The 25959-nt window shown below is 49.6% G+C and overlaps 1 protein-coding gene across 3 annotated transcripts in view; it reads left to right on the plus strand.

Moving 5' to 3' along the window:
* KCNQ1 (potassium voltage-gated channel subfamily Q member 1) overlaps positions 1-25959 on the plus strand; it is a gene marked incomplete at both ends in the record, with an annotated part of 349658 nt that overhangs the window by 158626 nt on the left and 165073 nt on the right. For all 3 annotated transcript variants that reach the window (XM_079709065.1, XM_079709066.1, XM_079709067.1), the window contains one exon: positions 5120-5240. In XM_079709065.1, coding sequence (XP_079565191.1) covers positions 5120-5240 — 121 coding nt within the window. The remainder of the gene's footprint in view (positions 1-5119; positions 5241-25959) is intronic.

The following is a 25959-nucleotide window of genomic DNA, read 5'->3' on the forward strand; positions in this document are numbered from 1 at the left end:
GGAGTGTTCTAATTTCATTCTTTTACATGTAGCTGTCCAGTTTTCCCAGCACCACTTACTGAAGAGGCTGTCTTTTCTCCATTGTATATTCTTGCCTCCTTTATCAAAAACAAGGTGACCGTAGGTGCATGGGTTTATCTCTAGGCTTTCTATCCTGTTCCATTGATCTGTATTTCTGTGTTTGTGCCAGTACCATACTGTCTTGATTACTGTAGCTTTGTAGTACAGTCTGAAGTCAGGGAGCCTGATTCCTCCAGCTCTGTTTTCCTTTTTCTCAAGATTGCTTTGGCTATTTGGGGTCTTTTGTGTTTCCATACAAATTGTGAAATTTTTTGTTCTAGTTCTGTGGAAAATGCCATTGGTAGTTTGATAGGGATTGCACTGAATCTGTAGATTGCTTTGGGTAGTATAGTCATTTTCACAATGTTGATTCTTCCAATCCAAGAACATGGAATATCTCTCCATCTGTTTGTATCATCCTTAATTTCTTTCATCGTCTTATAGTTTTCTGCATACAGGTCTTTTGTCTCCTTGGTAGGTTTATTCCTAGGTATTTTATTCTTTCTGTTGCAGTGGTAAATGGGAGTGTTTCCTTAATTTCTCTTTCAGATTTTTCATCATAGTGTATAGGAATGCAAGAGATTTCTGTGCATTAATTTGTATCCTGCTACTTGACCAGATTCATTGATTAGGTCTAGTAGTTTCCTGGTAGCATCTTTAGGATTCTCTATGTATAGTATCATGTCATCTGCAAACAGTGACAGTTTTACTTCTTTTCCGACTTGGATTCCTTTTATTTCCTTTTCTTCTCTGACTACTGTGGCTAAATCTTCCAAAACTATGTTGAATAACAGTGGTGAGAGTGGGCAACCTGGTCTTGTTCCTGATCTTAGTGGAAATGGTTTCAGTTTTTCACCACTGAGAACGATGTTGGCTGTGGGTTTGTCACATATGGCCCTTATTATGTTGAGGTAAGTTCCCTCTGTGCCTACTTTCTGGAGGGTTTTTGTCATAAATGGGTGTTGACTTTTGTCAAAAGTTTTTTCATCTATTGAGATGATCATATGGTTTTTCTCCTTCGTTAATATGGTTTATATCACATTGATTGATTTGCGTATATTGAAGAATCCTTGCATTCCTGGGATAAACCCTACTTGATCATGGTATATGATCCTTTTAATGTGCTGTTGGATTCTGTTTGCTAGTGTTTTGTTGAGGATTTTTGCATCTATGTTCATCAGTGATATTGACCTGTAGTTTTCTTTCTTTGTGACATCCTTGCCTGGTTTTGGTATCAGGGTGATGGTGGCCTCGTAGAATGAGTTTGGGAGCGTTCCTCTGCTATATTTTGGAAGAGTTTGAGAAGGATGGGTGTTAGCTCTTCTCTAAATGTTTGATAGGATTCTGTATAATATTTTTAATATTATTTATTTTGTTGCTCAAATTGTTCTAGCTTTGGTCACTGGATTGAGAGTTCTTTTGGGTTAGTTCCTGTGTCCGTTTGATATGCCCTCATCCTTTTCATTTATTTATTTTTGAGCATTTCTTTCCTTTCTAACACTAGACAATACTTCAGGCTTATCTTATATTTCCACTGCCCTCGCCCTAGAATCACCATTCTATCGGAGAGCCCTGGTTCCTTTTACTGGAGAATGGGATTTAGAAACCAGGATCTGGGCACTAGGTGCTCATTGCTCCACAGTTGGTCACTGCTTCTAGGGCCTCTCAGTGGACAGAGCTAGGAAATGTATGTATGTGAATAACCCAAGTGTACACGTATATCTATATTCATTTGTGTCTATGTTAAACTAAATGTAAGTTCATACTGATATTTCTGACCACAGGGTTTGTTCACCACCCCCCAACTCTGTTACTTTTTTTCTGACATTGAGAATCCTGGCTCCCATTATCTATAATTATTTACTTATTTAACTCAAGTGTACCTGTAGTACCCCTATGAGAAACAAACTTACCAACTAGAATACTGTGTTTATGACTTTTTTTTTTTTTTTTTTTTTTTTTTACTTTAAACATATCCAATCAAAAGATTGTTTCCCAAGACTTCATAGGCCAGCTGCTTCTTCCCCTCTCCTTTTAGTGCTATGTTATGTATTCGTAATACAGAATTCACTCGTGACAGTATGCTTTCCATCCTGGATCCTCCAACAGGCTTATTTTGGCGGGGAGAGGGGGTTGCATATAGTAAAATTTACTCTTGGAGATGTACAGTTCTATGGGTTTTGACAAATGCCTGGAGTCATGTACCTACCACAACATCATACAGAGAAGTTCCATAGCCCTAAAAATTCCATTGTGCAACTCTTTTGAAGTCAAGTACTCCCCCTCCTCTAAACACTAGCAGCCATTGATCTGTTTTATGTCCCTGTAGTTTTGCCTTTTCCAGAATGTCATATAAATGGAATCATATAATATGTAGCCTTTTGCATCTGGCTTCTTTCACTGCTTAGCAAAATGCATTTGCGATTCATCTATGTCGTTGCATGCGTGAACCATTAGTTCATTTCTTTGACTGCTGGATGGAATTCCATTGTATGGATGTACCACAGTTTATCCATTCACCTACTGAAGTGCATCTTAGTTGTTTCCAGGTTTTGGCATCTGTAAGCAAAATTGCTATATACATTTATGTACATGTTTTTCTGAATGTGAATTTTCAGTTCACTTGGGTAAATAACTGAGACAGGGACCAATGGGTCACAAGATAAATGTATGTTTAACTTTATGAGAAACCACCAAACCCTCTTCCAACATGGCTGCACCATTTTGCATTCCCACCAGCAACATGTGAAAGTTCTAGTTGCTCTGCATCTTCATGAGCATATGGCATTGTCAGGCTTCAATTTCTCTTTTCTTAATGTAAAGTGAAAAGTAAGGCTCTAACCTTATTCTTTGCCAAATATCCAAAACTGACACCATTTAAAAATTTTAGTCATTCTAACATGGGTATAATGGTAGCTCATTGTGGATTTAATTTGCATTTCCCTAACAACTACTCGTATTGATTGAATTGAGCATCTTTTCATGAGCTTATTAGTAATCCATTTTTAAAACTGGGTTTTTAGCTTTCTTGTCAAGTTGCCACAGTTCCTTACATATTCTGGATAAAAGTCCTTGACCAGAGAAGTGACATGTAAACATTTTCTCCAAGTCTATGACTTGTCTTTTCATTCCCTTAGCAGTGTCTTTTACAGAGCAAATGCTTTTAATTTTGATAACGTCCAGTTTTTCATTTTTTTTTCTGCTCACAGAGCTTTTGCTATCATACTTCAACACTCAGTGCCAAATCCAGAGACTTGCTCCTATGTCTTCTTGAAGAGATTTTATAGTTTGTGTTTCATTTTAGTTTTTTCAGTAAGACTGCATACAATACCTTTACATTTTCATTTTCTGATTGTTGATGATCTCCTACAATGTGAGGTGTAAGTGCTAAATGTATTAAAATTTACACACACTCATACATTTGTATTTAGAAGATGGTTGTACTACTTTGGGGTGGGGAATCGTTTCTTTTTCAAAAAGCAAAAGATAGGTATCGCTTGAAAATCATAAAAAACTTTCTGTGATAAAACAACCATAATTAAGGTAAAAACACCAAAGATAGACTGGGGAAGATACTTGTGCCTCATATGCAAAGGGTTAGTTATCTCTAGCATAGAAAAAAAATTCCTACAAATTGATGAACAGAAGTGAGCAAAGGATATGAACAGATAATTCCACAAGAGGAAAACCAAATAGCCTCCGAGCCACAATGGGCATCCAGCATAGAAGGAAAAGCACCATGCCCATCTTCATCTACATTTGACGGGCCCAGCAAAGGCTGCCAAAGGCCAGTGCGGGCATGGATGTGGAGAAGGCGGCATGCGCACACACGACTGCTGGAGCCCAATTGATATGACTTCTTGGGAAAACAATCCAGCAACACCTATTAAACTTACCAAGGGAACACCCTCTCACCTGCCTCAATATGTCAGGTTTTCATAAAGATGGATGGGTGCATTATCATTGTCATAAAGTAGTGGCTTAAAGCTAATGGAACCGAATGTTCATCACACATGGAATGGTTGAGTTAACTGTGGTAGATCTAAGCTACAGACTGTTACGCAACTACTAAAATAAGACTTAGATCCATGTCTAAATACCTGTAGAAAAATGAGATGGGCATGTTGCAGTGACAGGAACAAAGTGACAAGAACAGAGCCGTCACGTGTGTAGAAATGCAAGTCCCACCAGGTATCAGCTGCTCTGATGAGCAGAGGGATGAGCTAGGAATCTAGTTGGTGGTTAACGCTGATGACCTCGGGGGAGAAAGGCCTTCATGAATCTGAGTCGTGTCCCTTTTTACAAGTAATTCGTTATTTTACAATAAAAACTTTAAATGGAAAAATAAAAAAGGTCCAGATTGAAAATCAGGGGGCTGGTAATTATTCTTAGTCAGCCCTGAGCACTAGCATCCGATCACTGCGGGTGGGCCCAAGAATCTGAATGCTAACACCGGCCGTCAGGGTGGTTCCTGTGCCTCCCTCAGGGTGCGGGTAGTGGATGCAAGGGGCCAGGAGCTCTGTGGCTGCCCCTTCCTCCCCGGCTTGCGACACTCTGTGAGCAGGAGCCCTACCACCCTGGGTCTTCACTGATGCATCAAAAGCCATCCAGCCACATGACAGTGACAGCATGGTGATGAGAGTCAGTGTCTTACCAGACCTGTGCTTGTCAGCTATGTTCTATTCTTGACCTGAACGTCTGCTGTGAACCTGGGGAGAGGCCCAGACACCTGAGCTCAGCCCAGGCACAGTCCCCACTCTGAGGAGGTGTCATCGGCTCTCAATTGCTCCTTGACCATTGTGGCCTCAGGCACATGGGGGCCATCGTGACCCCCCTGCCAGTCCTCTGTGCTGAGGCTTCATACACCATCTCCACTCCTCACCCAGCCCTGCGAGTAGATATCTTACCCGTTTGTGGGAAGGCTCCAGGGGCACAGGTCCGCCCCACAGCCAGGGTAGCAGCTTGGGGTGAACATCTCAGCTCTGAGCAACCCTGGGCCCCCTCTGCCATCAAGCCTTCCATGGAAGCCTGACGTGCTGTCCCGCATCTTTCCCCACAGTGAAAAAGAGCCCCACACTGCTGGAAGTGAGCACGGCCCATTTCATGAGAACCAACAGCTTTGCCGAGGACCTGGACCTGGAAGGGGAGACTCTGCTGGCGCCCATCACCCACGTGTCGCAGTGAGTGTCCGCTCACCCAGGGGTGATGAGCTAGAAGGGCGTGGGGCTCAGCGCTGGACCAGGGCTCAGGTCTATTCACCCAGTGCCCACCACTCGCTGCCTGCCCTCAGCAACCTGGGGCCACCGACCACCAGGGGCTGTGGCCTCAGTGCCTGGGCACCAGGCAGGGAGGAGAGCAAGGGCATTTCCCGCCGCGTCTGGGAACATGATCCTCTTGTTTTGACTTATGGAAAACCAGACTGATCATTTTCCACTTGTTTTCGTGCTTTGAGCGTCTGAGAAGATTGTTTTTCTCTCCCCTAGCCCCCTCCCCTGCCCCCCAAAAAAGAGACGACTTTGTTTTTCGCATTTCCCTGGTGGAACCCTGGCCAAAGCCACGGGGCAGATGCCGACTGCTGTCTGCCAGTTGCCGCTGCTGTCCTCAGGGGCTCCTTCAGGTGGAGGAAATGGCTGATTTTCCACGCCTTCCAGTTGGCCTGCCCCTGAGGCACAGCTGGCCTGGGACGCATGCCCGTCCTCCCCCACCGTCGCGGTATCGCCAGGCCAATCCCTGGGGCCCGGCCGTGGTGTGATTCCCCTCCGACGTGACTCAGTGCTCCCGGCTAGGGCACCCAGCGGTGACAGCCTGTGGCGGGGTCAGTGGGACACTCAGGCCCATGCTGGCCACTGCCCCGCTGGGGATTCCCCTAGAGAAGTCTTTGTGTGTTGGGATGTGTGAGCAGCGCTCTCAGCCCTTCTGCGAGTCACTTGCTGGCCTTCCTTCCTTCTCTCTGCGGGGTCACTGAAGCGTGTTTCGGCTCTCCGGACTCTCTAAGGGCCTCGAGGTTGTCCTGAACCGTGTGCATCTCTCTGGAAGTGAGGCCCCAGGCTGGCTGCCTTTGCTGCCGGCCAGGTGTGGCCTTTGCCTTGCAGATGACTGAGGAATCGGGACCCGAACTGCAGGGCCTCCTGGCTGCTCTGTAACCAGAGGACTGACAGAGTCGGGGAGCCAGAGTGAGAGGAGGGTAGGACTGTCTCAAGGTGGTACCATGATCAGACAGGATGGCCTACCATCCTTCCAGGCCCCCAGGCTCACAGGGAGGTTGACAGCACCCCATCGATAGCAGGGTGTGCACAGAAAGCATTCTCAGGCCCGCTGGGAGCCACCCAGGTCACTGTGAAGCAGGGTTCTTCACCCTCGTGGACTCGGCACCGGAGCAAGCTTCCAGGCCACCCCTGGGAATGTGGCTCTGACCTCTGGGCCCATCCTGGAGATGACCTGATAGGCTCACTTGATAAATGGGCAAGGGCAGAGGCGTGAGCAGTGGTGGGTGCCAGGTGGGATGGGCAGGTGCCGGTCAGCGTCCCAAGGCAGAATGCCAGCTTACCACTCTGGCTGAGGCCTGTACCGAACCTGGGGCACAAAGGACCCCAAAGTGGTAAAAGTTGCAGTTTTGTGGCTGGTGTCTGCAACACAGGTGGCAGTGCCTGCTCAGAGCGAGGACGGCCAAGAGCCTGCTGGGAACCATGACCCTCCCGTGGGTGGATACTACCCAGGCCTCACCATGCCGCTCAGCCTGCCCCTTCCTGTCCTCCTGGCCGCTCTCTTCCTGTCAGAGCTCACTCTTCTTTGTTCTCTCAGCTGTGGCCTGGCCCCCAGAATGCACACGCAAGGAGTTGCCCCCCGGGTGGACAGGGCTATCACCCACCATCCATCCAGCAGGGCAGTCAGTCTTCACCAGCTCCCCGGGCCCTGCCAGGCCCCTGCAGAGAGGCCCAGGGTGAGGGTGGTGAGACTGGGGACCGAGGTGGCCCAAAGCCAAGCTCACAGCTGCCTTGCACAGTCCCCCCTTTTGAAGCGAGGTCCATGTGTGTTGGCATCTGCGTGCACCAAGTTTCCCAAGGCTAGAGGCCGCCCACCTGCCCAGGGAGCCCCAGGAGGGAACTCAAGCCAGTGTAGCTGCATCGTCAGAGGAGCCTGGCTATTTCTTGTCTTCCCTCCTCCAAGACAGAGGCCCCAAGCTCTCTGCTTGCTGTGGGCCTGGGGCATCACCAACCAGAGAGCCTGTGGCGGGCCTTCTGGGTCCACCAGTCCCATGGCGTGGCCCGCTGGTTGTAGCAGGAATGGACCCTCCAGCGCCGGTTGGACCTAGGCAGTCCTCACCCAGTAGAGTCCTCGCCCCAGAACCTGTGAAGGCCTTTCCCAGTACAGACCCTGGAGATGAGACAGCTGGGAAGGTGGGAAGGAGCCTGGGTGTGGTGCTAGGATGAAGGGTCTACAGTGAAGGCTGGGAGTGAAAAGACTGAGGCTGTAGTCGAAAGGCCACCTCCAGGCACTGTGGGCTGGTCAAGGCAGAGTCGAGGTTGAGACGGCAAGGGATCTGCATGCCCACGTCCTCCGGAGTCAGAGTTCTGCTCAGGGGAGCCCAGGTGGGGAAGGGGGGATGCAGGCGCAGTGAAGGAGATGGTGGGGCCTCAGACCTAGGCGCCCCCAGGGCTACAGGCTGGGTAGAGGCCCCACCCCACCATGGCTGGGGAAGGAGGTGGCACCAACGGGCACCATGTTTACTTAGGGCTGTGACTGCCGTCAGGGCAAGGCGGGAAGGAGGATGGCCAGGCCTCGGTGCCCATGCTGGGGCCACATTCCTTTGCCTCCCGCACGGCCCGCCTGGTGATTGATGCCCCTAATTAAACTCGGCTCCAGCCGCTCGGGGACCCGTCTCGGCTCCTGCGGGCAGCTCAGCCCCACGGACTCCATGTGGGGAAGAGAGGGGCGCACGCCCTGGTGTGTGTAAGGGATGGGGGGTGTGCGCGGGGGTCTCACAGCGGGCAGAGTGGGTGGGAGGCAGTTACTGAAAAACAGATCCATTTTTCTTCAGCATTTTACTGATGTTAAATGTATTACCATGTTGGGCCAGTTCCAGGATTCAAATTAAAAGCATAAATAAAGACACATTTTGTTTCCATCTCAAGCTCTCCCCGCCCGCCGGGCCCCAGGGAGGTGAGGTCACTGCAGCCTTGATTACGGGAAGGTCCCTGGGGCTGGGCGAAGCTCCTCTTTCCGGGGCCTGTTGGCCATCGGTGGAGCGAGGGGTCAGGGGACTGGGGGTCAGCAAGCCAGCCTGGTGCAACCGAGGGGGCTGCCAGCGAGCAGGGCCCAGGGTGCAGTGGGCTGGGGAGACACAGTAGCTTTGGGCACTCCAGCCCCACAGGCAAGCCCCTGGGCAGCTCCAGGGCCCTCACACGAATCTGGGTGGCCGGGCCAGTCTCACCCACACCTTTCGGGAAGATAGTCTTCCAGGTCCTGCAGGGCCAGAAGGCAGCTCGTCTGCATTTGAGCACCGCGCCCCCGCCCCCCCCCCCCCCCCCCTCGCCGCAGTCTTGCCACAGGGCTTCCAAGGAGCAAGTGTGAGGCAGGAGACAAGGCATCTGGGAGCGTGGGGCGCAGCGGAGCCCGCACCCCAGGAGGAGCTGGGGTGAGCTCCTAGGCTCCTGCCCACTGAGGGGAGGGCCACCCCTGTGTGCATCCCTGTGCCTTGCACACGGTGTCCCATCTGGAACAGCCTTGGCACTCCTCCGCAGCCATGAGATTCCTACTCATCTTTCCAAGGTCCTCTCAAGTCATCCTCCTCCCAAGGAGGCCCAGGACGTCCACAGGCCAGGCAGCCGCGTCCTCCTCCGGCCCCTGAGGCCCTCTGTACCAGCTCCCTGAGCCCTAGTATGGGGCCTGGGACTCTTTTATGGGTACCTGTCTCCCAAGATTCTCAGATCCTGGGGAGCAAGCGATGTGCGGCTCCCCTGGGCCTCTCCCTATCTGGCACCCCCTCAAGCCCCAGGCTGGAGGGAGCTCCAGGACTATGGCTCCCACCCCAAGGCAGACAGGGGCCCCCAGCCAGCACCTCCCGAGGAGGAGATGAAGCGGGGCTGTGGGCGCCTCAGCATGGGTGCTGGCATGTAGGGCCAGGGGCAGCTGGGTCAGAACTGGCCTCAGCATCAGGACCTGTGGCTCTGAGCTCCAGGGCTGTGGGTGGGCGTGGCCTGGGTACCCTTTCTCTCAGCAGCCTTGGGAGGCTGCGGCCATTCCTGTGGAGTCCTCCCCACAGCTGCAGTCAGCCAGCACTGGCCTGGCATCCACATCTGCCCCACTGGTTGCACGTGGACACCCGAGACAGGTGGTTCAAGTGGCCAGACCCTCTGTGAGCACAGCAGCCTGCGGTTTCCCTGAAGGGTCCCTCTAGGAGAGTTGGTCCCTGGCCCCCCCCCACCTCTTTCGTCATGGCATCTCGGTTGGGCGAGGTTCAGCCCTTTTCAACTAGCCACCACTCTGTCCTGCTCTGCAGGGGGGAAGATTTCGGTTAGCACCCTGTACACCAGGACAGGCACAGGGAAGGCCGGGGGCCTTCTAGGAAAGGAAGGCACAGGGAAGGCGAGGCCAAGGCTGGGGCGCTACAGGTCACCCACCAGGTGACCGTGAGCAAGCACGCTCACACACACGCACACACACCCAGCGAGCATATACTTGCAGGCCTCCTGCGACATGACAGCCTGGAGATCCTTGAGCAAAACCAGCCCTGTGTGCGTTAATTAGAATTTCCATGTCTTCAACTTTCTCCTGGACCCTGCAGAATCTCACGCCAAAACGTTCAAGTTTCTCTTTTCCAGCAAGGCCGCTGTGGCCTGGCTTTCATCCACATCACTGCTAATGTCTCCTGAAATCTGCATTTGTCAGCGAGGCCAGGGCCAGCCCCATGCCTTCTGGAAACGGGGGCAAATGTCACAAGGCTTGGTCCTGCACTCAGCTCCATGGACCAGGGGTACTAGCTCTATTGATGGGGCTAGGTTTGCTTGGGACATTTCAGAGACACCCAGGGCCCACTGCAGCCCACACCCACGGACCCTGGAGGCGCCAGGCACTGCACCTCTGCGAACACCCAAGCCCCTCGCTCTGTTTCTCACCCTGCAACCTTTGGTGGGAAAGGACGGAGAGGCCTTTCTGGGGCCAGTGTCCAGGGGGATAAAGGAGGGGGCTTGCCAGGAACAGATGAGGCTAGTTTGTCTTTCCAGACCAGTGTCCTGTCTTCTTCGGAGCTCCAGACCACCTCTGTCTGCACAAGGTGCCAAGGAAGCCCCGTGGGAGCCCGCCCGGGAGGGCTGTGCGAAGCTACATGAGTCACAGGCTCCCCGTCAGAGCCTCACAGCTCCGGCCAGGCGCAAACCCGTCTCTGAAATGCACGGGGGGATTAAATGTTCTCCTAATTAAATTAAAAGCGAGGCGGAGTGGCTCAGTGGGAAAGAGACGGGACTGGGAATCGGATGCCCTCAATCTGGCTCCCAGCCTGCACCAACCCAGCTGCGGGCTGGCCCCCGGAGGCCCCCTAACCTCTGGGAGCCTCACTTCCTCCATCTGAGCATGTGAGGAGGATGCAGCCAGTCTCCTGGGGCTGCTGCTCTGGGGAGTGGGCCCGCTGTCTGGGTGGGAGGCCCAGAGGAAAGCGGGGAGGCTCCTTGCTTCCTCAGAAGCCATCCATAACCCCCGGCCCAGGCGCTCTCAGGCCCCGCTCAGCAGTCTCCGTGGTGCAGGTCCTCAGCAAGGCTAGCGTGGACCGGGTTAGGGTTAGGGTTAGGGTCAGGGTTAGGGTATCACTGGAGGAGAGAACGTCCACACCCTAGAAGTGGCTGGGGAAAATGACTGCACAGATCGCACTGGTGTTGATGTGGAGACATTTCCCACCGTCGGGGAGTCCCACGCAGCTCCCTCTTGGGCTCTGCTTGAACCCAGAAGGGGAGACTGAGTCCCAAGGCAGCCTGATCAGGAAGCCTGAGCTGTGTGTCCCCTGAGCCAGGGGTGGAGGGTGCTTGGGGGCAGCCCCAGCCCCTCTGCAGGCCTGGGTTGTCCATCTCTCAAGTTCAGAAAGGATTGGCCTTGTATATAGGACATGGTTTTCGACTTTTTAGTTGAAGGATGAAGTACACACAGATGAGTACACAGATCTCAAGTGTACTGCTTTATGCGTTTTCACCCCCGGGACTCACGTAACCAGCCCCGAGCTGAGGCAGCAGAACCTCCAGGAACCCCCTAGGCTCCCTTTTCCTGTCACTGATGCCCACGGGTAACCAGTGTCCTGGCTTCTAGCAACAGGACTCAGCTTTGTTCGTTCTTGAACTTTCTATCGAGAGACTCACGCAGTGCACGCGCCCGTTTGTCCGAGTCCCTGGGAGCCCCGCTGTCTGGCTGAAGAGAGCAGTGCCTCCCTCTTTCCTTGCCGGCTGGCACCCCGCTGTGTGAATGGCCTACACTTTGTTTATCCATTCTCCTTGGATGGCCACGTGGACAATTTCCAAGGCAGGGTTGTTACCATTATTGCTAAGAATATTCTGTCTAGTCTCTGATGAACATACGGGCTGCTTTGTGGTGAGTATGTGCCTAGGCGCGGAGTTGCCAGGTCACTGGATGAGCTTGCTGACTTTTAGTAAACACTGACTAACAGCTTCCCAAAGCAGGCATACCATCTCCACTCCCACCAGTGGCATCGGGGCATTCTGGCTGCTCTATATCCTAACACTTGGCATTCTCCATCATTTCCTTTTCAGCCATACTGGTGTCTGGTGGCATCAAATTGTGATTTTAATTTGCAGTAAGCCAATGGCTAATACAGTTGAGCCCCTTTCTACATGATTATTATTTAGTTGGATACTGTCCTTTGTAAAATGCCCACGTTGGCTGCCCGTTTTCTATTGGGTTATCTTTTCTTTTGATTTGTAGTTCTATCTTTACCCTGGACATGAGTCATTGGTCAGATTATTTGGGATATATATATATATATACACAACACCTCTCCCTCTGCAGGTTGCCCTTTTCCTCTCTTAAGGTGTCTTTTGATGAACAGAAGGTCTTAATTTTAAGGTGATCCAGTTAATCAAACATTTCCTTTCTGGAGAGTGCTATTTGTGTCCTATTTAAGAAACTTTGACTACTCCAAGGTCATAAAGATATTCTGTTTTTTTCTAAAGCTTTAATAGTTCACCTTTCACATGGAGATCTACAGTCCGCCTGGAATCAATTTTTGCATGCAGTGCGAGGCTGTGGTCAGGGTACAGTTTTCCCCCATTTGGATATCCAGCTTGACTCAGCACCCTTTACTGAAAAGACCGTCCTTTCTCCACTTCCCTACCTACCGTTATCAGCATCATTATAAACCAGCTCACTGTCTACATGTGGCTCTGTCTGCAGACCCTATTCGCTTCCATGAGTCAGATTCCAGTTTTTCTTTTTTGCCAGGGCCATGTTTCATCATCACTATAGTTTGATACCAGCCCTGGACAGCTGATCATGCAGGCTCCAGCCAGTTCTCCTGCCTTGCTTGGCTGTCTTCGTGTGGCACCTGTCTCTCCATGCATGTGCCAGTTTCCACAGAAAACTTCTAATAGGTGCGGCGGCTCTCTAGATGAATATGGGGAGAATAAACATCTTGACTGTGCTGAGTCTTTGGAACTGTGGTCTTGACGTGTCCCTCATTTATTGAGGTCTTCTTTCATTTCTCCTACCACGTCCTGTAGTTTTCAATGCAGTGATCATGCACCCCTTGTCTGAGATTTATTCCTTGTTAGCTGGTGTTGGTTATGGGTTCACCAAGCCTGGGAACATTGCCTACCAGGGGACTCTGGCCAGCCTGGCTCATTTTATCCTGCCCATGGGGTGCCAGGGAAGTCACCTCACCTCTCTGAGCCTCAGTGTCCTCTTGTAGACATGAGGGATGTGTCTCATGGTGCTGGTGTTAGCTTTTGAGGAGATGGGGTCAGGCATCCAGCTGTGTACCTGATTCAGGAAAGTGCCTGCTAAACAGCAGATAGTGTAAAATGTTACCTTATGATGAGAGGCCTCATGGGGACATCCCTTACTTGGCCTGAGAGCTTCTGAAACCACCAGGTCACAAGCTTCCGTGGGACACAGATGAGGTCACAGTGCGCCACCGTTAGGTGTCGTCCTTATTTAACAAGATATACCTGGAGGCCCAAAAGCCCCGGGCCCCAGGATGGGCTAGCGACAGAGGAAAGATGCAGATCCACAACCACAGCCTCTCGTCCCTGGGAGAGGGCCTCACGAGCTGTTCTGGCCCCTGTGGAGGTGCAGGGAGAAACCTGACGCCCACTGTTCTCCTCTTGGGGGGAATGCAGAGGACCGTGGTCACAGGTGCCCCGACATGCCTCTGCCCTCTATTCTCATCACAGTTGGGCTCACCTGCCAAGGATGGCACCCATCTTCAAGCAGAGTGAGGACCAGGGCAGGCCACAAACCCTGCCTTCCCCTGGTGCTGTGCTTGGCACGGAAGGGAAGCGCACGGTATCTCTAGGGTTCTGAGCGACTCGCAGGCTGCACAGCCCGAATGTGGCAGCAGCGTTCATAGACCTGGTGGCTTTCAGGTGCTTAGGAGAGGGTGAGCCTCTGGCAGAATCGACGGAGCCCCTGCCGTGTGTATGTCTCGTGTCAGGAGTGGGAGGGGCGCTGCTGCGGGCCGAATCCTCGGTAGGGCCCTGCGAGCGCTTAGTCAGTCAGTCCCCCGATTCACAGGACTGGGTCTTGCCGGCGTCACCCGTGAGGTAGCGGCAGAGCCAGGGCTTGTTCCCAGACACACTATCTTTAGGGGAGCCCCAGTCTGTGATGGGGAAGCTGGACTGGCACCCTGAGGGCTGGTAAGCAGAGGGTGGGGAGGTAACTAGCCAGCAGAGGCAAAGAGGCCTGGCCTCTGGTTTGGGTCTGTGCCCCCGAAGTGTTTCTATGGCCCTCCGGGCAGGAGAGAACAGTCCGTGCAGAGACAGTCTGTGCGCTGGTTGGGTGACTCTGTGACCATCTTCTCCAGTGAGAATTCTTCGCATTCAGGCTCTTCGCACACCATGGACCTGGCACCGCCGTGTGAGGAGGGCGAGGGGTGCGCAGGCCTGCACACTACTCCAGGGCAGCGCTGATCTGGCTCCCCAGGGTACAGTGGCAGACCCAGCTCTGTGGCTTCTCATGCTGCCCCAGAGCGCCCCCTCTAGCGTTCATTCTTTAAGATTTACCAGCCCTCTTGGGACAATGCAGGTGTCCTAGGCAGGGGCCACACCTTAGATGCACATCCTTAGCAATGACTGGCTAGCCGTCTGAGGTCTGGCTAGAAGTCTGTCAGGTTTGGTTGGCCCGTGGGAATGCCGGGTGCCATCTTAGAGTCCTCGTGGAGGGAAGAGGAAGAGAAAGAAAAGATGGAGGCAGAGGGAGCTAGGAGGCCAGGTCTAGCCTCAGAGTCTGGCATCCCTGGTGTCCACGTCATCCTCACACCTCCAGCTATCACCCTAGTGTTGCTTTGATCTTCTCAATAAGTAACCTCTTGACCTGGCAGTGGCCCCAGAGGCTCACACTGAAGATGGCACCGGGAGTGCCTGGAGAAGAGTAGGTGAATCCCAGGGGTTCACACACAAGTTCGCCCATTTCAGTTGGCACAAGAGCAGCTTAGGAGGGGATACATAAAGCTCTGAGAAAGGAATTTTTTTTAGGGGAAATTCAAGGAATTTTCGAAGATAATTTTGACTCTACCTGATTTGTCTTCCAAGACCTTGGAACTGAGCCATCACAGATCAGACTACACTGCACCCAAAGTAGAATCCTTGCTGTTCCCTATGGTGCCTTGCTGGGGAAACTGAGGCAGAGAGCAGGGTGACTTCATAAGGCAATAGAAGGTATTTGGGAAATGGGGAGGCGGGTAGGTAAGGCTATTCAGAGCACAGAGCTACACGCACACACGCACGTGCACACACACACACACACACACTATGTATATATATATATATATATATGTATATATTCAGCATCCTTCCCCGCAGCCTCACTTGTGGTTATGGGCCTAAGACTGCTGCCCTCAGAGAGCCAGGCCCCTGAAGAGGAGGTGGGCGGCACCAGGCAGCCAGCCGCTGGTCCTCTGCTTAACTCCTCAGTTAGCTGATCTCTGTATCTGGGGTATAAAGTTCAGGGTAAGGTCACATTGGGACCTTTAGCTGAAAGTCCTTGAGCACGTTCTGGGCGAGTGCTGCTGGCCCCGCTCGGTCTGCACTGGGGCCCAGTGTCTCCCACTCCCTGGCCGGGACTGGGCAGCTGTCCTCAGGCCCAAGGGGACCTTTCTTTTCCTACTTAATCTCCTCTCGTGGGCCTTTTGTAGGTGGGCTTGTTTTTCAGTGTTTTCGTTAGGTTCATATCCAGATTTGTTAAATTAAATTGAATCTCTTCCAGTTTGAAACACTTGAGCTTTTTTTCTGCTGTTCTTTTTGAACTGCCGCATGAACCCCCCAGCTGGGTGTGTGGGCTCCAGGTGGGAGCTCGTGGGGGCCTGGCTGCAAGGCCAGGGTCATAAGATGGGGCAGCCTTGGGTGGAGCAATGCTCAGGAAAACTGGCTCCCAGCCTGACTGAGCTCGGGCCGGTGTGTGTGCAGCGGCAGAGGGTGGGACCATCCCCAGGGGCTCCAAGGGCCTCACTTGAGATGCTCTCCCAGTGATACTCCAGTCTGCGGCTGTGCCTGAAAGCTCTGTGCTCATGGGCCGCCCCCCACCTGCCTGTCTCATGCACTGGGAAGTGGACTCTTCAGACCACATGGCCTGGGTTCAGGGGGGGAAGGTATCCCTTTAGATGCCAGGAGATGGAAAGACTGGGAAACGGGAGCCCTGAGACCAAAGACGAGAGGACCTTGCTCAGCTGCTGGCAGAGCCAGGGCTAGGCCCTCGGCTCTGAACTCTGAACCCTGTGCTCTTCTGCTGTCCCAGAGGGGCCTGTCTGCTCTAGTGGGGCCTGTGCTCCACCTCACGCCAGGCCCAGCCAGTCCCCTTCATCACCTGGGCCAAGTGACCCCAGTCCCGGGGGTGGCTGGGGCACCTCCCCGAGCACCGGGCCGCAGTCACCCGAGCGCTGGGGGGCAGCGCATATGGCCGTCAGCTTGGCCGTGCCCTGCTCTTTAGCTTGCTCCCCCCACACGCAGGGGACGGGAGACAGCGCCCCCCAGTTAATTCTGCGGCAGCTCATGCCCGCAAGGAGAGGCTGGTGGAGCTGAGGCACTACAGAAACACTGAGACGTGGGGTCAGAAAGGACAGGGAAGCTGGTCTTGGGCCACCTCAGAGTACTTAGCCAGGAGACCCAGGTGGGCAAGACCAAAACAAGGGTGCCACCTTTCCCAGCCCAGGCAGGAGGATCAGAGTAGCCCTGAGCAAGGCCAGAAGGCTGCCTTGTGACTAAAGGCCCAGGCTGCAGAGCTGCAGCCTTCTCCCCGGGCAGAAAGGCAGGCCACGAGGAGCCTGGGGCTTATGAAAACAGCTCCATGAGCAAACAAAGGGCACTGTCTGAGGAGAGCAGAGCCTGGCCTTTGTTTAGCAGTGGACACTGTGCCGGGGCACCAGGCCCTGGCAGACGCATTCTACCTTGGCGCCAGGCCTCCCTCTGCGCTGAGCCCCTAAAATGCCCTAAAAGCTTCTGCTCATCACTGTCCTCGCTGGCCCTGGTGACCTGCAGAAATATCACTCTCTCCGCCTGTTGCCACCTGGCCACACAGGTGCAAGGTCCCAATGACTCAGGCCAAAGAGAAGCTGAGCGTGACCGGCCGGCCCACCACGCGAGGCTGATCACGGACTTGTCTCATTTACTGGGGCTGGTGTTGGGCTCTGCCTGTAAATGTTTAACTCCTAAGGATGCTGACCTCAGGGCTTGGGAGGCTCAGACCGGCTGGGGGAGAGGGGTTCCTTCTTGCTGGTATGCACGCAGGGACCCCATGGTGGGAAAGGGCGGCATCAGCCTTTGCAGCAGGCCCACCGGCTCCGCAGCCAGCAGAGCAAAGGCTGGGTAGGAAGAGGGCCAGCCCCACAGCGTGCTGAAGGGAGCAGCAGCGCTGTCCTCCCCTGCGTAGGTGAGCGCGGGCCCCGAGCGGGAGGCCCGGCCCCGAGGGCCCCTCCGTGGTTTCCCACCGCTTCAGGCCCGGGGTGCGGGCGCCTCATTTGGAACTGCTGGTTGCCCCACAAGGGCCCGGCCTAGGTCTCCCCGCTGGCGGGGAGGAAGCTGTGGAGGCTGCTTTGCTGGGGCCACCCAGTGTGGGCTCAGGAAGGGAAGGAATGCGACCGAGGCCGGGTGTGGCTGAGGAGAGTGCAGCCAGCTGTGGGTTTTTCTTGGGGCCGAGATAGACGTGAGCAGAGATGGAGGCCCCTCTCTCTCAGTCCCCACCACACACACTAGGACCTTTCTTCAGCGTGTGGCTGTGGAGCTGGAGGCCAAGGACACCCTCTGGAAATCTGAATTCCATTCGCTCTTGGCAAAGAGCAGCTTCCTGCTTGGGGAAGGTGTGCGCGTGTGTGCGCGCGCGTGTGCACACATGGCCATGGGGGCTGGCGGAGGGAGAGGCACGTGGGTGGAGCAATGTTTGATGAGACGTGTAAGGTGACCCCAGTATTTCCCGGCACTGGATGGCACTTGCAGAGCTCGTCCAGGGGAGTTAAGACAAATACCTGGAGTGAATGAATCAGAAACGTGCGGGCTGCACTGCCTTTGAAACAGGCTCTGGCTTAAAACAGTCACGGCAAAACATGCCTTTGAATTTGAAAGCCAGAACTTTTTGCAAAATAATTCAAAAAGTTTGTTGAACCTTAAACCCTTCCTGACGATTCCTTCCTTCTGAAGTTAACTCGTTAAAGTTGCTCCAGTCCCAGCCTGGTGCCAGACCAGCTTCCTGGAAACCCTCGCCAACTGCTGGCCTTTGGAAAGGCTTGTCGCCCTAATAGCTGTTTAAAAAAAAAAAAAAAGCTCACTGGGCACCTTGGCTGCAGGGTCTGAAAAGTCCTTTGTGCTAGCTCCAGCTGCAGTTTTTCCAGGCCTCGCTTCTGGGGCTGACTGGAGCTGTCTCTCTTCGTTTCCTCTTACAGTGGCGGGCGCTGGGCCGGCTTCTTCCCGCCCAGCTTCTCTGCCAACGGTGTATCCAGGCCTCCCCACGCCCAGGTGGATGTCCAGGGCAGAGCCCTTGGAGAGGGTGGGTGTGGGCATGTCCCAAGAGGGTCGCCAGCCTCAACTTCCTCTCTGTTCCTTCTCCCCCTGGGGAGAGATCAGGACCCCCTCCTAGGTCAACACTGTGTCACTTCCCCAGAATACCCAGCACCCAACCAGTTCCCAAGCAGTGCCATTTCAGAAGGGAAGACAATCTGCTCCTCCCCGAAGCAGAGTCTCGGCAGTATAAAGCACGAATGTAAAATGGGGTCTAAGTTATAGTTTAAAAGAGTTTAAAATGTGAATATGCATTGGAAAATATTTAAATTAACACAGACATTAGGCAAATCAACAGAAAAACGTATTAAATGTTGTCACTGTTGCATTAATCAAAATCAGAGATTACCTGAAAATGGAAAAAACTTACATAAAAACTTGATTTAGTGACACACAGCAGTCAGAACATGCCGTGCACGGTTCACTTCCTTAAAAATCACTCCTCTCAAAATTCTGTAATGACAAAACATATGTAACATTTCATTTCCTAGGAGAGCCTTGCTGATCTGCAGATGGGTGGAGGGCACCCCTTCCCATCGAGGGGTGCCGGGGGCGGGGGGCTCGCTGGGAGCCCGCCCAGGGCCTGCTCTCACTCCAGCTCTGCCTCTCTCTGTCAAAACCCTCTTTGTGCCGGAGCAGCCCCCGCGCCTTGGAGTGACATGAACCAGAGCCCACACTGCTGTGCCGCGGGAGCTGCCCCTCGGCGGCCACCCCAGCCCTGCAGCGGAGGGCTGCTCATTCACGGCCTGGCAGAACATCTGCATGAGCTGCAGTACACCGTTCTTTCCCTATTAAAATGTTGTGCTTAAAAATAATAATGATAAAGTAGTTTTATACGCACATGGTAAAACACATTCAGTGTACAAAGGGAATATGGCGAAAAATCAGGCTGTCCCCACCACAGCCCTGAATTCCTAAGTTTCCTTCCCCAAAGGTTACCACTTTTAACGGTTTCCTATTGTATTTTTTCAGAGTGTGTTATAGGGGCAAACATGTATCTATAATATACCTCCTTTTTACACAAGTGGTAACATATATATTTATCTGCAGTTTGCCTTTTTGACTTAATATATAGGTATGCCAGACTTTTTGAGCTGCCCAGACAAGACTGGTTCATCATAGGGCAGTACACGTCAGGGGCATTTTTATTTTGCAGTGATATGTGTGTACACACACAGGAACAGGTGACAGCTCAGTGCGCTGTAGCTCAAGTGCTGCTTTCTTGTGGTTAGCTTCCAGGATCCTGGAGAGAACGTGGCCTCTGCTCTCAGTCTACTGGACTGGGCTTTCCCCAAAGGTGCTCATGGCGGCTCTAGTCTTTCTGGCATGGGTCCTGTTCCTGGTGAACACGAGGACCCAGCTGCCTGAAAAAGGCACGTAGGTGGTGGGGTGGGAGGCCTGTAAGAAGGCTAAAGAATATCATGCTGGCTGTTAATCAGAGAGCCTTCCATCAAAGGATGCAGAGATGGGCTGCTCATTAAAGCCTGATTAAGGCCATGAGCATTTTCAAGGGCGACACTGACTTGACCACAGCTGGCAGGAGGTGGCCAACAGTTACTTGCTTGATGGTCTGGGCAGGAAGCAACCCCAGGGCATCTGAAGAGAACGGAGCCCTGGCCAGTGTACTGTGCGGGGACCTGTCTCCACAGGCATCATGCTGTAAGGAAACCTTTCAGCTTTCCGTAAGCAAGCCCTCTCATTTCTTGGTAAGCACGTGGCAGCCCCAGTGTGCACTGTTCAAAGGGAAGATGCCTGTGTGTTCTGGAGATGGATCTATATTAAGACATCTAGTGCTTCTCCTTTTTATTAACATCTGCAGAGCATTTCACTGTGCCATAATGTATGGAACAAGTCCCCTACTGATGTATGTATAGGGCAGCTAAAGACAGCCATTAACCATTCAAATATTCACTAATGAACTGCCCGGTTATGAAATTAGTCGCTCTGAAACATCCCTCCCCACTGAACACTATTGTTTCTCCCCACCCATCTTATCCCTGCTCTATCTCTGTTGACTGAGTCTCCTTCTAGGCTGTCTCTTATCAAATAAGGACAATGTAAAGTAAATCACTTATGAAGAAGAACTCTAAATCTTGTCAAGATAAAGAGATTTCATGAAGTTAAGGGAAGTGAAATTGAAGCATCTCTAACAGAGATTAGGAGATTAGGCAGAGTTAAACCAGTTATCAACTGAAGAGAAAATCAAGGCTGATACCTAGATAAGCATTTCAAAAAAGAAATAATAAAAGCAGATGAAATAATAAAAGATTAAGGGTAGGCCCTTAGTGAAGCCATGAAGCCCCCTACCTTCTACAGATATGATCCTCTGTGTGAAAGTGCTGCCAAAGTCCATTATGAAGTGAAAGATGCCCTACTGTGGTATCACAGCATGTTTTATAAACATGACACCAGAACCTCTCTCCATTCACTTTTTTTCTAAAATGAGTAGGTATCTACGATTATAATAACTTATATTTATATAGGATAATCTTGTTTTCAAAACTATTATTACTACTTCTCAAGGTAACTTCCCAATCAAGTCTATTTTTCATGAAATTTTGGTCTCCATTTTAAGTGCATTCACTTCAAGAGGCCCATTTTTTCCATTTCCAGCAAGGTTAAGATATTTGTACATGTTTTGATAGATACTACCAAATCATAAAGGCTGGTACCCATTTATGCTACTATGAAAATTGCACAAACATGCCCGTTTCCCCACACCTTCACCAACAAGTGAGTAGTCACAGTTTTTATCTTTATTAATTTGATTGAGGAAGAAATGGTATACTGGAGTGTTAATTTACATTTTTTTATTGTAAATGAGGATTTTATCTCTTCAAATAAGTAAACACATTTGTTTTTTCTTTTTTGTGAACCATTTCTCCATACCCTTAATTTTTTTAATACCTCTTCTTACTGATTTATAGGAACTCTGTCTTAGATGTTGAAAATATTTTATCCCAATTTTTCTTCAGTCTTTGAGCTTCTATAGTTTTCTGCTGGCAGAATTTTTAAATTTGAGTGTTTTGGGGGGTTTTGTTTTTGTTTTTTGTTTTGCATTTCTTATATTTTATTAAAAGTTGAGCTTGTTTCTGTGTTTCAGAAGCCAGTTGTATTTTCTTTTCATAAACTGTTCAAATTTTTGGTCCATTTTTTCCTGTTGGACTTCAGAATTTTTAAATTTTGACACAGTCAACTCTGGCAGTCTTTTGTGATTTGCGGTCCTTGTCTTAAATTTTGGAAAAATTTTGGAAAAAAACCTCATTCTGAGATTGTTTTAATAAATTCTCCCGTGTTTTCTTCTGTCATCTTTATTTTTCACATTAAAAAATATTTTTAATTGAAGTATGGTTAATTTACATGTTGTATTAGTTTTAAGTGTAAAGCAAAGTGATTCAGTTATACACACACACACACACACACACACACACACACACACACATATATATTCTTCTTCAGATTATTTTCCCTTATAGGTTATTACAAGATACTGAGTATAGTTCCCTGGGCTATACAGTAGGTCCTTGTTATTTACCTATTTTATAAATAGTAGTGTGTATATGTTAATCCCAAACTTCTAATTTACCTCTCCCCCACCCCACTATCCCCTTTGGTAACCGTAAGTTTGTGCTCTATGTCTGTGAGTCTATTTCTGTCTTGTAAATAAGTTCATTTGTATCATTTTTTTAGTTTCCACATATAAGTGATATGAATATGATTATCTGTCTGACTTACTTCACTTAATATGGTAATCTCTAGGTCCACCATCCATGTTGCTGCAAATGGCATTATTTCATTCTTTTTTATGGCTGAGTAATATCCCATTGTGTATGTATGTGTGTGTATACATATATATATATGTACACACATACATATACACACACCACATCTTTATCCATTCATCTGTTGATGGACATTTAGGTTGGTTCCATGTCTTGGCTATTGTAAATAGTGCTGCTATGAACATTGGGGTGCATGTACCTTTTTTTTTTTTTTTTTTTTTTGGCGGTATGCGGTCCTCTCACTGTTGTGGCCTCTCCCGTTGCGGAGCACAGGCTCCGGACGCGCAGGCTCAGTGGCCATGGCTCACGGGCCCAGCCGCTCCGCAGCGTGTGGGATCCTCCCAGACCGGGGCATGAACCCATGCCTCCTGCATCGGCAGGCAGACTCTCAACCACTGCGCCACCAGGGAAGCCCTCATGTATCTTTTTGAATTAGCGTTTTTTCTGGATATATGCCCAGGAGTGGGATTGCAGGATCATATGGTTAACTCTATTTTTACTTTTATAAGTTACCTCCATACTGGTCTCCATAGCAGCTGCACCAATTTGACATTCCCACCAACAGTGTAGGAGGGTTCCTTTTCCTCCATACCCTCATTTATTATTTATAGACTTTTTAATGATGGCCACTCTGACTGGTGTGAGGCGATACCTCATTGTAGTTTTGACTGCATTTCTCTAATAATTAGTGATACTGAGCATCTTTTCATGTGCCTGCTGGCCATCTGTCTGTCTTCTTTGGAGAAATGTCTATCTAGTCTTCTGCCCGACTTTGGATTGGGTTGGGGTTTTTCTGATATTAAGCTGTATAAGTCGTTTGTGTATTTTGGAAATTAATCCCTTGTCGGTAGCATCATTTCCAAATATTTCCTCCCAGTCCATAGGTTGTCTTTTCATTTTGTTTATGATTTCCTTTGTTGTGCAAAAGCTTTTAAGTTTAATTAGATCCCATTTATTTTTGTTTTTATTTCCATTACTCTATGAGACAGATCCAAAATAATATTGCTGTTATTTATGTCAAAGAGTGTTCTGCCTATGTTTTCCTCTAGGAGTTTTATAGTATCCAGTCTTACATTTAGATGTTTAATCCACTTTGAGTTTATTTTTGTATATGGTGTTCAAGAATGTTCTAATTTCATTCTTTTACACACAGCTGTCCAGTTTTCCCAGCACCATTTATTGAAGAGACTGTCTTTTCTTCATTGTATATTCTTGCCTCCTTCGTTGTAGATTAAGTGACCATAAGTGCAGGGGTTTATTTCTGTGCCTTCTATCCTGTTCCATTGATCTATATGTCTGTTTCTGTGCCCGTGCCATGCTGTTTTGATTACTGTAGCTTTGTAGTATAGTCTGAAGTCAGGGAGCGTGATTCCTCCAGCTCCGCTCTTCTTTCTCAAGATCGTTTTGTCTTTTCAGGGTCTTTTGTGTTTCCATACAAATTTTAAAATTTTTTGTTCTAGTTCTGTGAAGAACGTCATTGGTAATGTGAAAGGGATTGCACTGAATCTGTAAATTGCCTTAGGTAGTACAGTCATTTTTAACACTATTGATTCTTCCAATCCAGGAACACAGTGTATCTTTCCATCTGTTTGGGTCATCTTCAGTTTCTTTCAACAGGATCTTACAGTTTTTGGAGTAAAGGTCTTTTGTCTCCTTAGGTAGGTTTATCCCTAAGTATTTTATTCTTTTCGATGCGATGGTAAATGAGATTATTTCCTTAATTTCTCTGTCTGATATTTCGTTGTTAGTGTATAGAAATGCAACAGATTTCTGTACGTTAATTTTGTATCCAGAGACTTTACTGAATTCACTGATGAGCTCTAGTAGTTTTCTGGCAGCATCTTTAGGATTTTCTACATATAGCATCATGTCATTTGCAAACAGTGACAGTTCTACTTCTTTTACAATTTGGATTCCTTTTATTTCTTTTTCTTCTCTGATTGCTGTGGCGAGGAATTCCACAACTATGTTGAATAGAAGTGACGAGAGTGGGCATCCTTCATCTTTTTACATTTAAACAGTGCTCCCTCTAGATTTGGACATAAGGAGTCATTAAATTCAATTTATTTTCTATGTGTCTAACTAGTTATCCCAACACTATTTATTTGAATACATCATCTTCTTTCCACTGACTTAAGTTGTTACCTTTATCATATTTCAAACTCTCATTTAATCTGTGCCCATTTCTAGATTGTCTTATGGATGGCTGATGGGCCTGGTGATGGGCCAGCCTCAGTTATTTGACTTTTGAACTTTATGATGTGCTTGTGAGTATAGCAGGTTTCTCCCATCTCTCTTACTCATAAGAGGAAGCTGCATTTCACACAGTACAGTCAACCAGGGAATCCATGGCATGGCCTCAGACCAAAACACTCTAGACACAGGATTAGCTCTTGAGTTGGACGGGAAGCCTGGAGTGTTTGGGACTGAGTCCTCGCCTTGGCAGCTAATGCTGTCAGGGAACAGGAGCACTTGTTTCTTCCAGGCTCACTCACACGGCAGAATCCAGACAAGGGATGCACCGGGGTCTCGCGTCTGACCCTGGGGGCCATTTCCTACTCATGTATGATCACAGTTTCAGGGCATCTTATGAAAACTGAATTCAGTAACTCAAGAAAGTAAATAAGCCTAATTCAAAAAGGAAAAGAATGGCAATAAGAAAAATCTGTAACATGTAGCCAGTCCCTCCCCTCCCCAGGCCAATCACCGGAAAGGAAAATAACTGACACGGTAAAGTGTTATAATTGGAGTGCTGTTATAACCAGTGCAGGTCAAAATGGTTTCACATCATGACTTGGACAGCAGTGACTCAGTTTCTTTATCTAATCTAGACCACCTGTACCAATGTGGCTTTTCCCAGCCTCATCCTTGTGAAACTAGCCCAGAGGAATGCTGCTCCTGTCCCCGGACCTCCTGCTTGGTGCTCTCCTTTACTGACTTATAAACAAAAAAGTAGTGGTTAAGAGCAGATTCTAGAGCTGTAGTGCAAGTTCAGATCCTGACTGCACCCCTCCTACCTGCTGGACCTTGAACGAGTCATTTAACCTCAGTTTCAGTTTCCCCATCTGTAAAATGGGGATAATAAGAAAGAGTGCCTTCCGCAGAGGGTTACTGGGAGGATTAAATGAATGACTAACGTGAAGTACACAGAATGGTGCTGACATATAGTAAGGTTATATAGTATTGGTTAAATGCATGTCCCTACCTCAAGATGAGTCATTCAGTTCATGTTTATCATGGTAGGTGCCTGACAACATCGATGGAGAGGGGAGTTTGAATGAGTAGAATCATCTTCAGAAAAAAGTGCAGTTGCACCCTCATTAGACTATTTAGGACAATGGGTAGTCTTTAAAACCTGGTGCTTTTCTGGAACACAGAGGGACAGGCTGCACCAAAGAGCTCCAGACGCTTTTTCAGAATTGTACAGGACTTGCATTACATGCTCATTTTTTTTTTTTTTTTTACATAAGATGCTGGGGGTAGGAGTTTATTAATTAATTTATTTATTTTTGCTGTGTTGGGTCTTCGTTTCTGTGTGAGGGCTTTCTCTAGTTCTGGCAAGCGGGGACCACTCTTCATCGCGGTGCACGGGCCTCTCACTATCACAGCCTCTCCTGTTGCGGAGCACAGGCTCCAGACGCGCAGGCTCAGTAGTTGTGGCTCACGGGCCCAGTTGCTCCGCGGCATGTGGGATCCTCCCAGACCAGGGCTCGTACCCGTGTCCCCTGCATTAGCAGGCAGATTCTCAACCACTGTGCCACCAGGGAAGCCCAACATGCTCATTTTTTTTACACATAAATTTTAGAATCAGCTTGCCTGATTTAAAAAAAAAAAAAAAAAGTGTGTGTGTGTGTGTGTGTGTGTGTGTGTCCCTCCATATTCTGCCAGTAGTTTCTACTGAAACTGCAATCAATTTAGAT

Source organism: Hyperoodon ampullatus (assembly GCF_949752795.1).
Source record: "Hyperoodon ampullatus genome assembly, chromosome: 7".
Lineage (NCBI taxonomy): Eukaryota > Metazoa > Chordata > Mammalia > Artiodactyla > Ziphiidae > Hyperoodon > Hyperoodon ampullatus.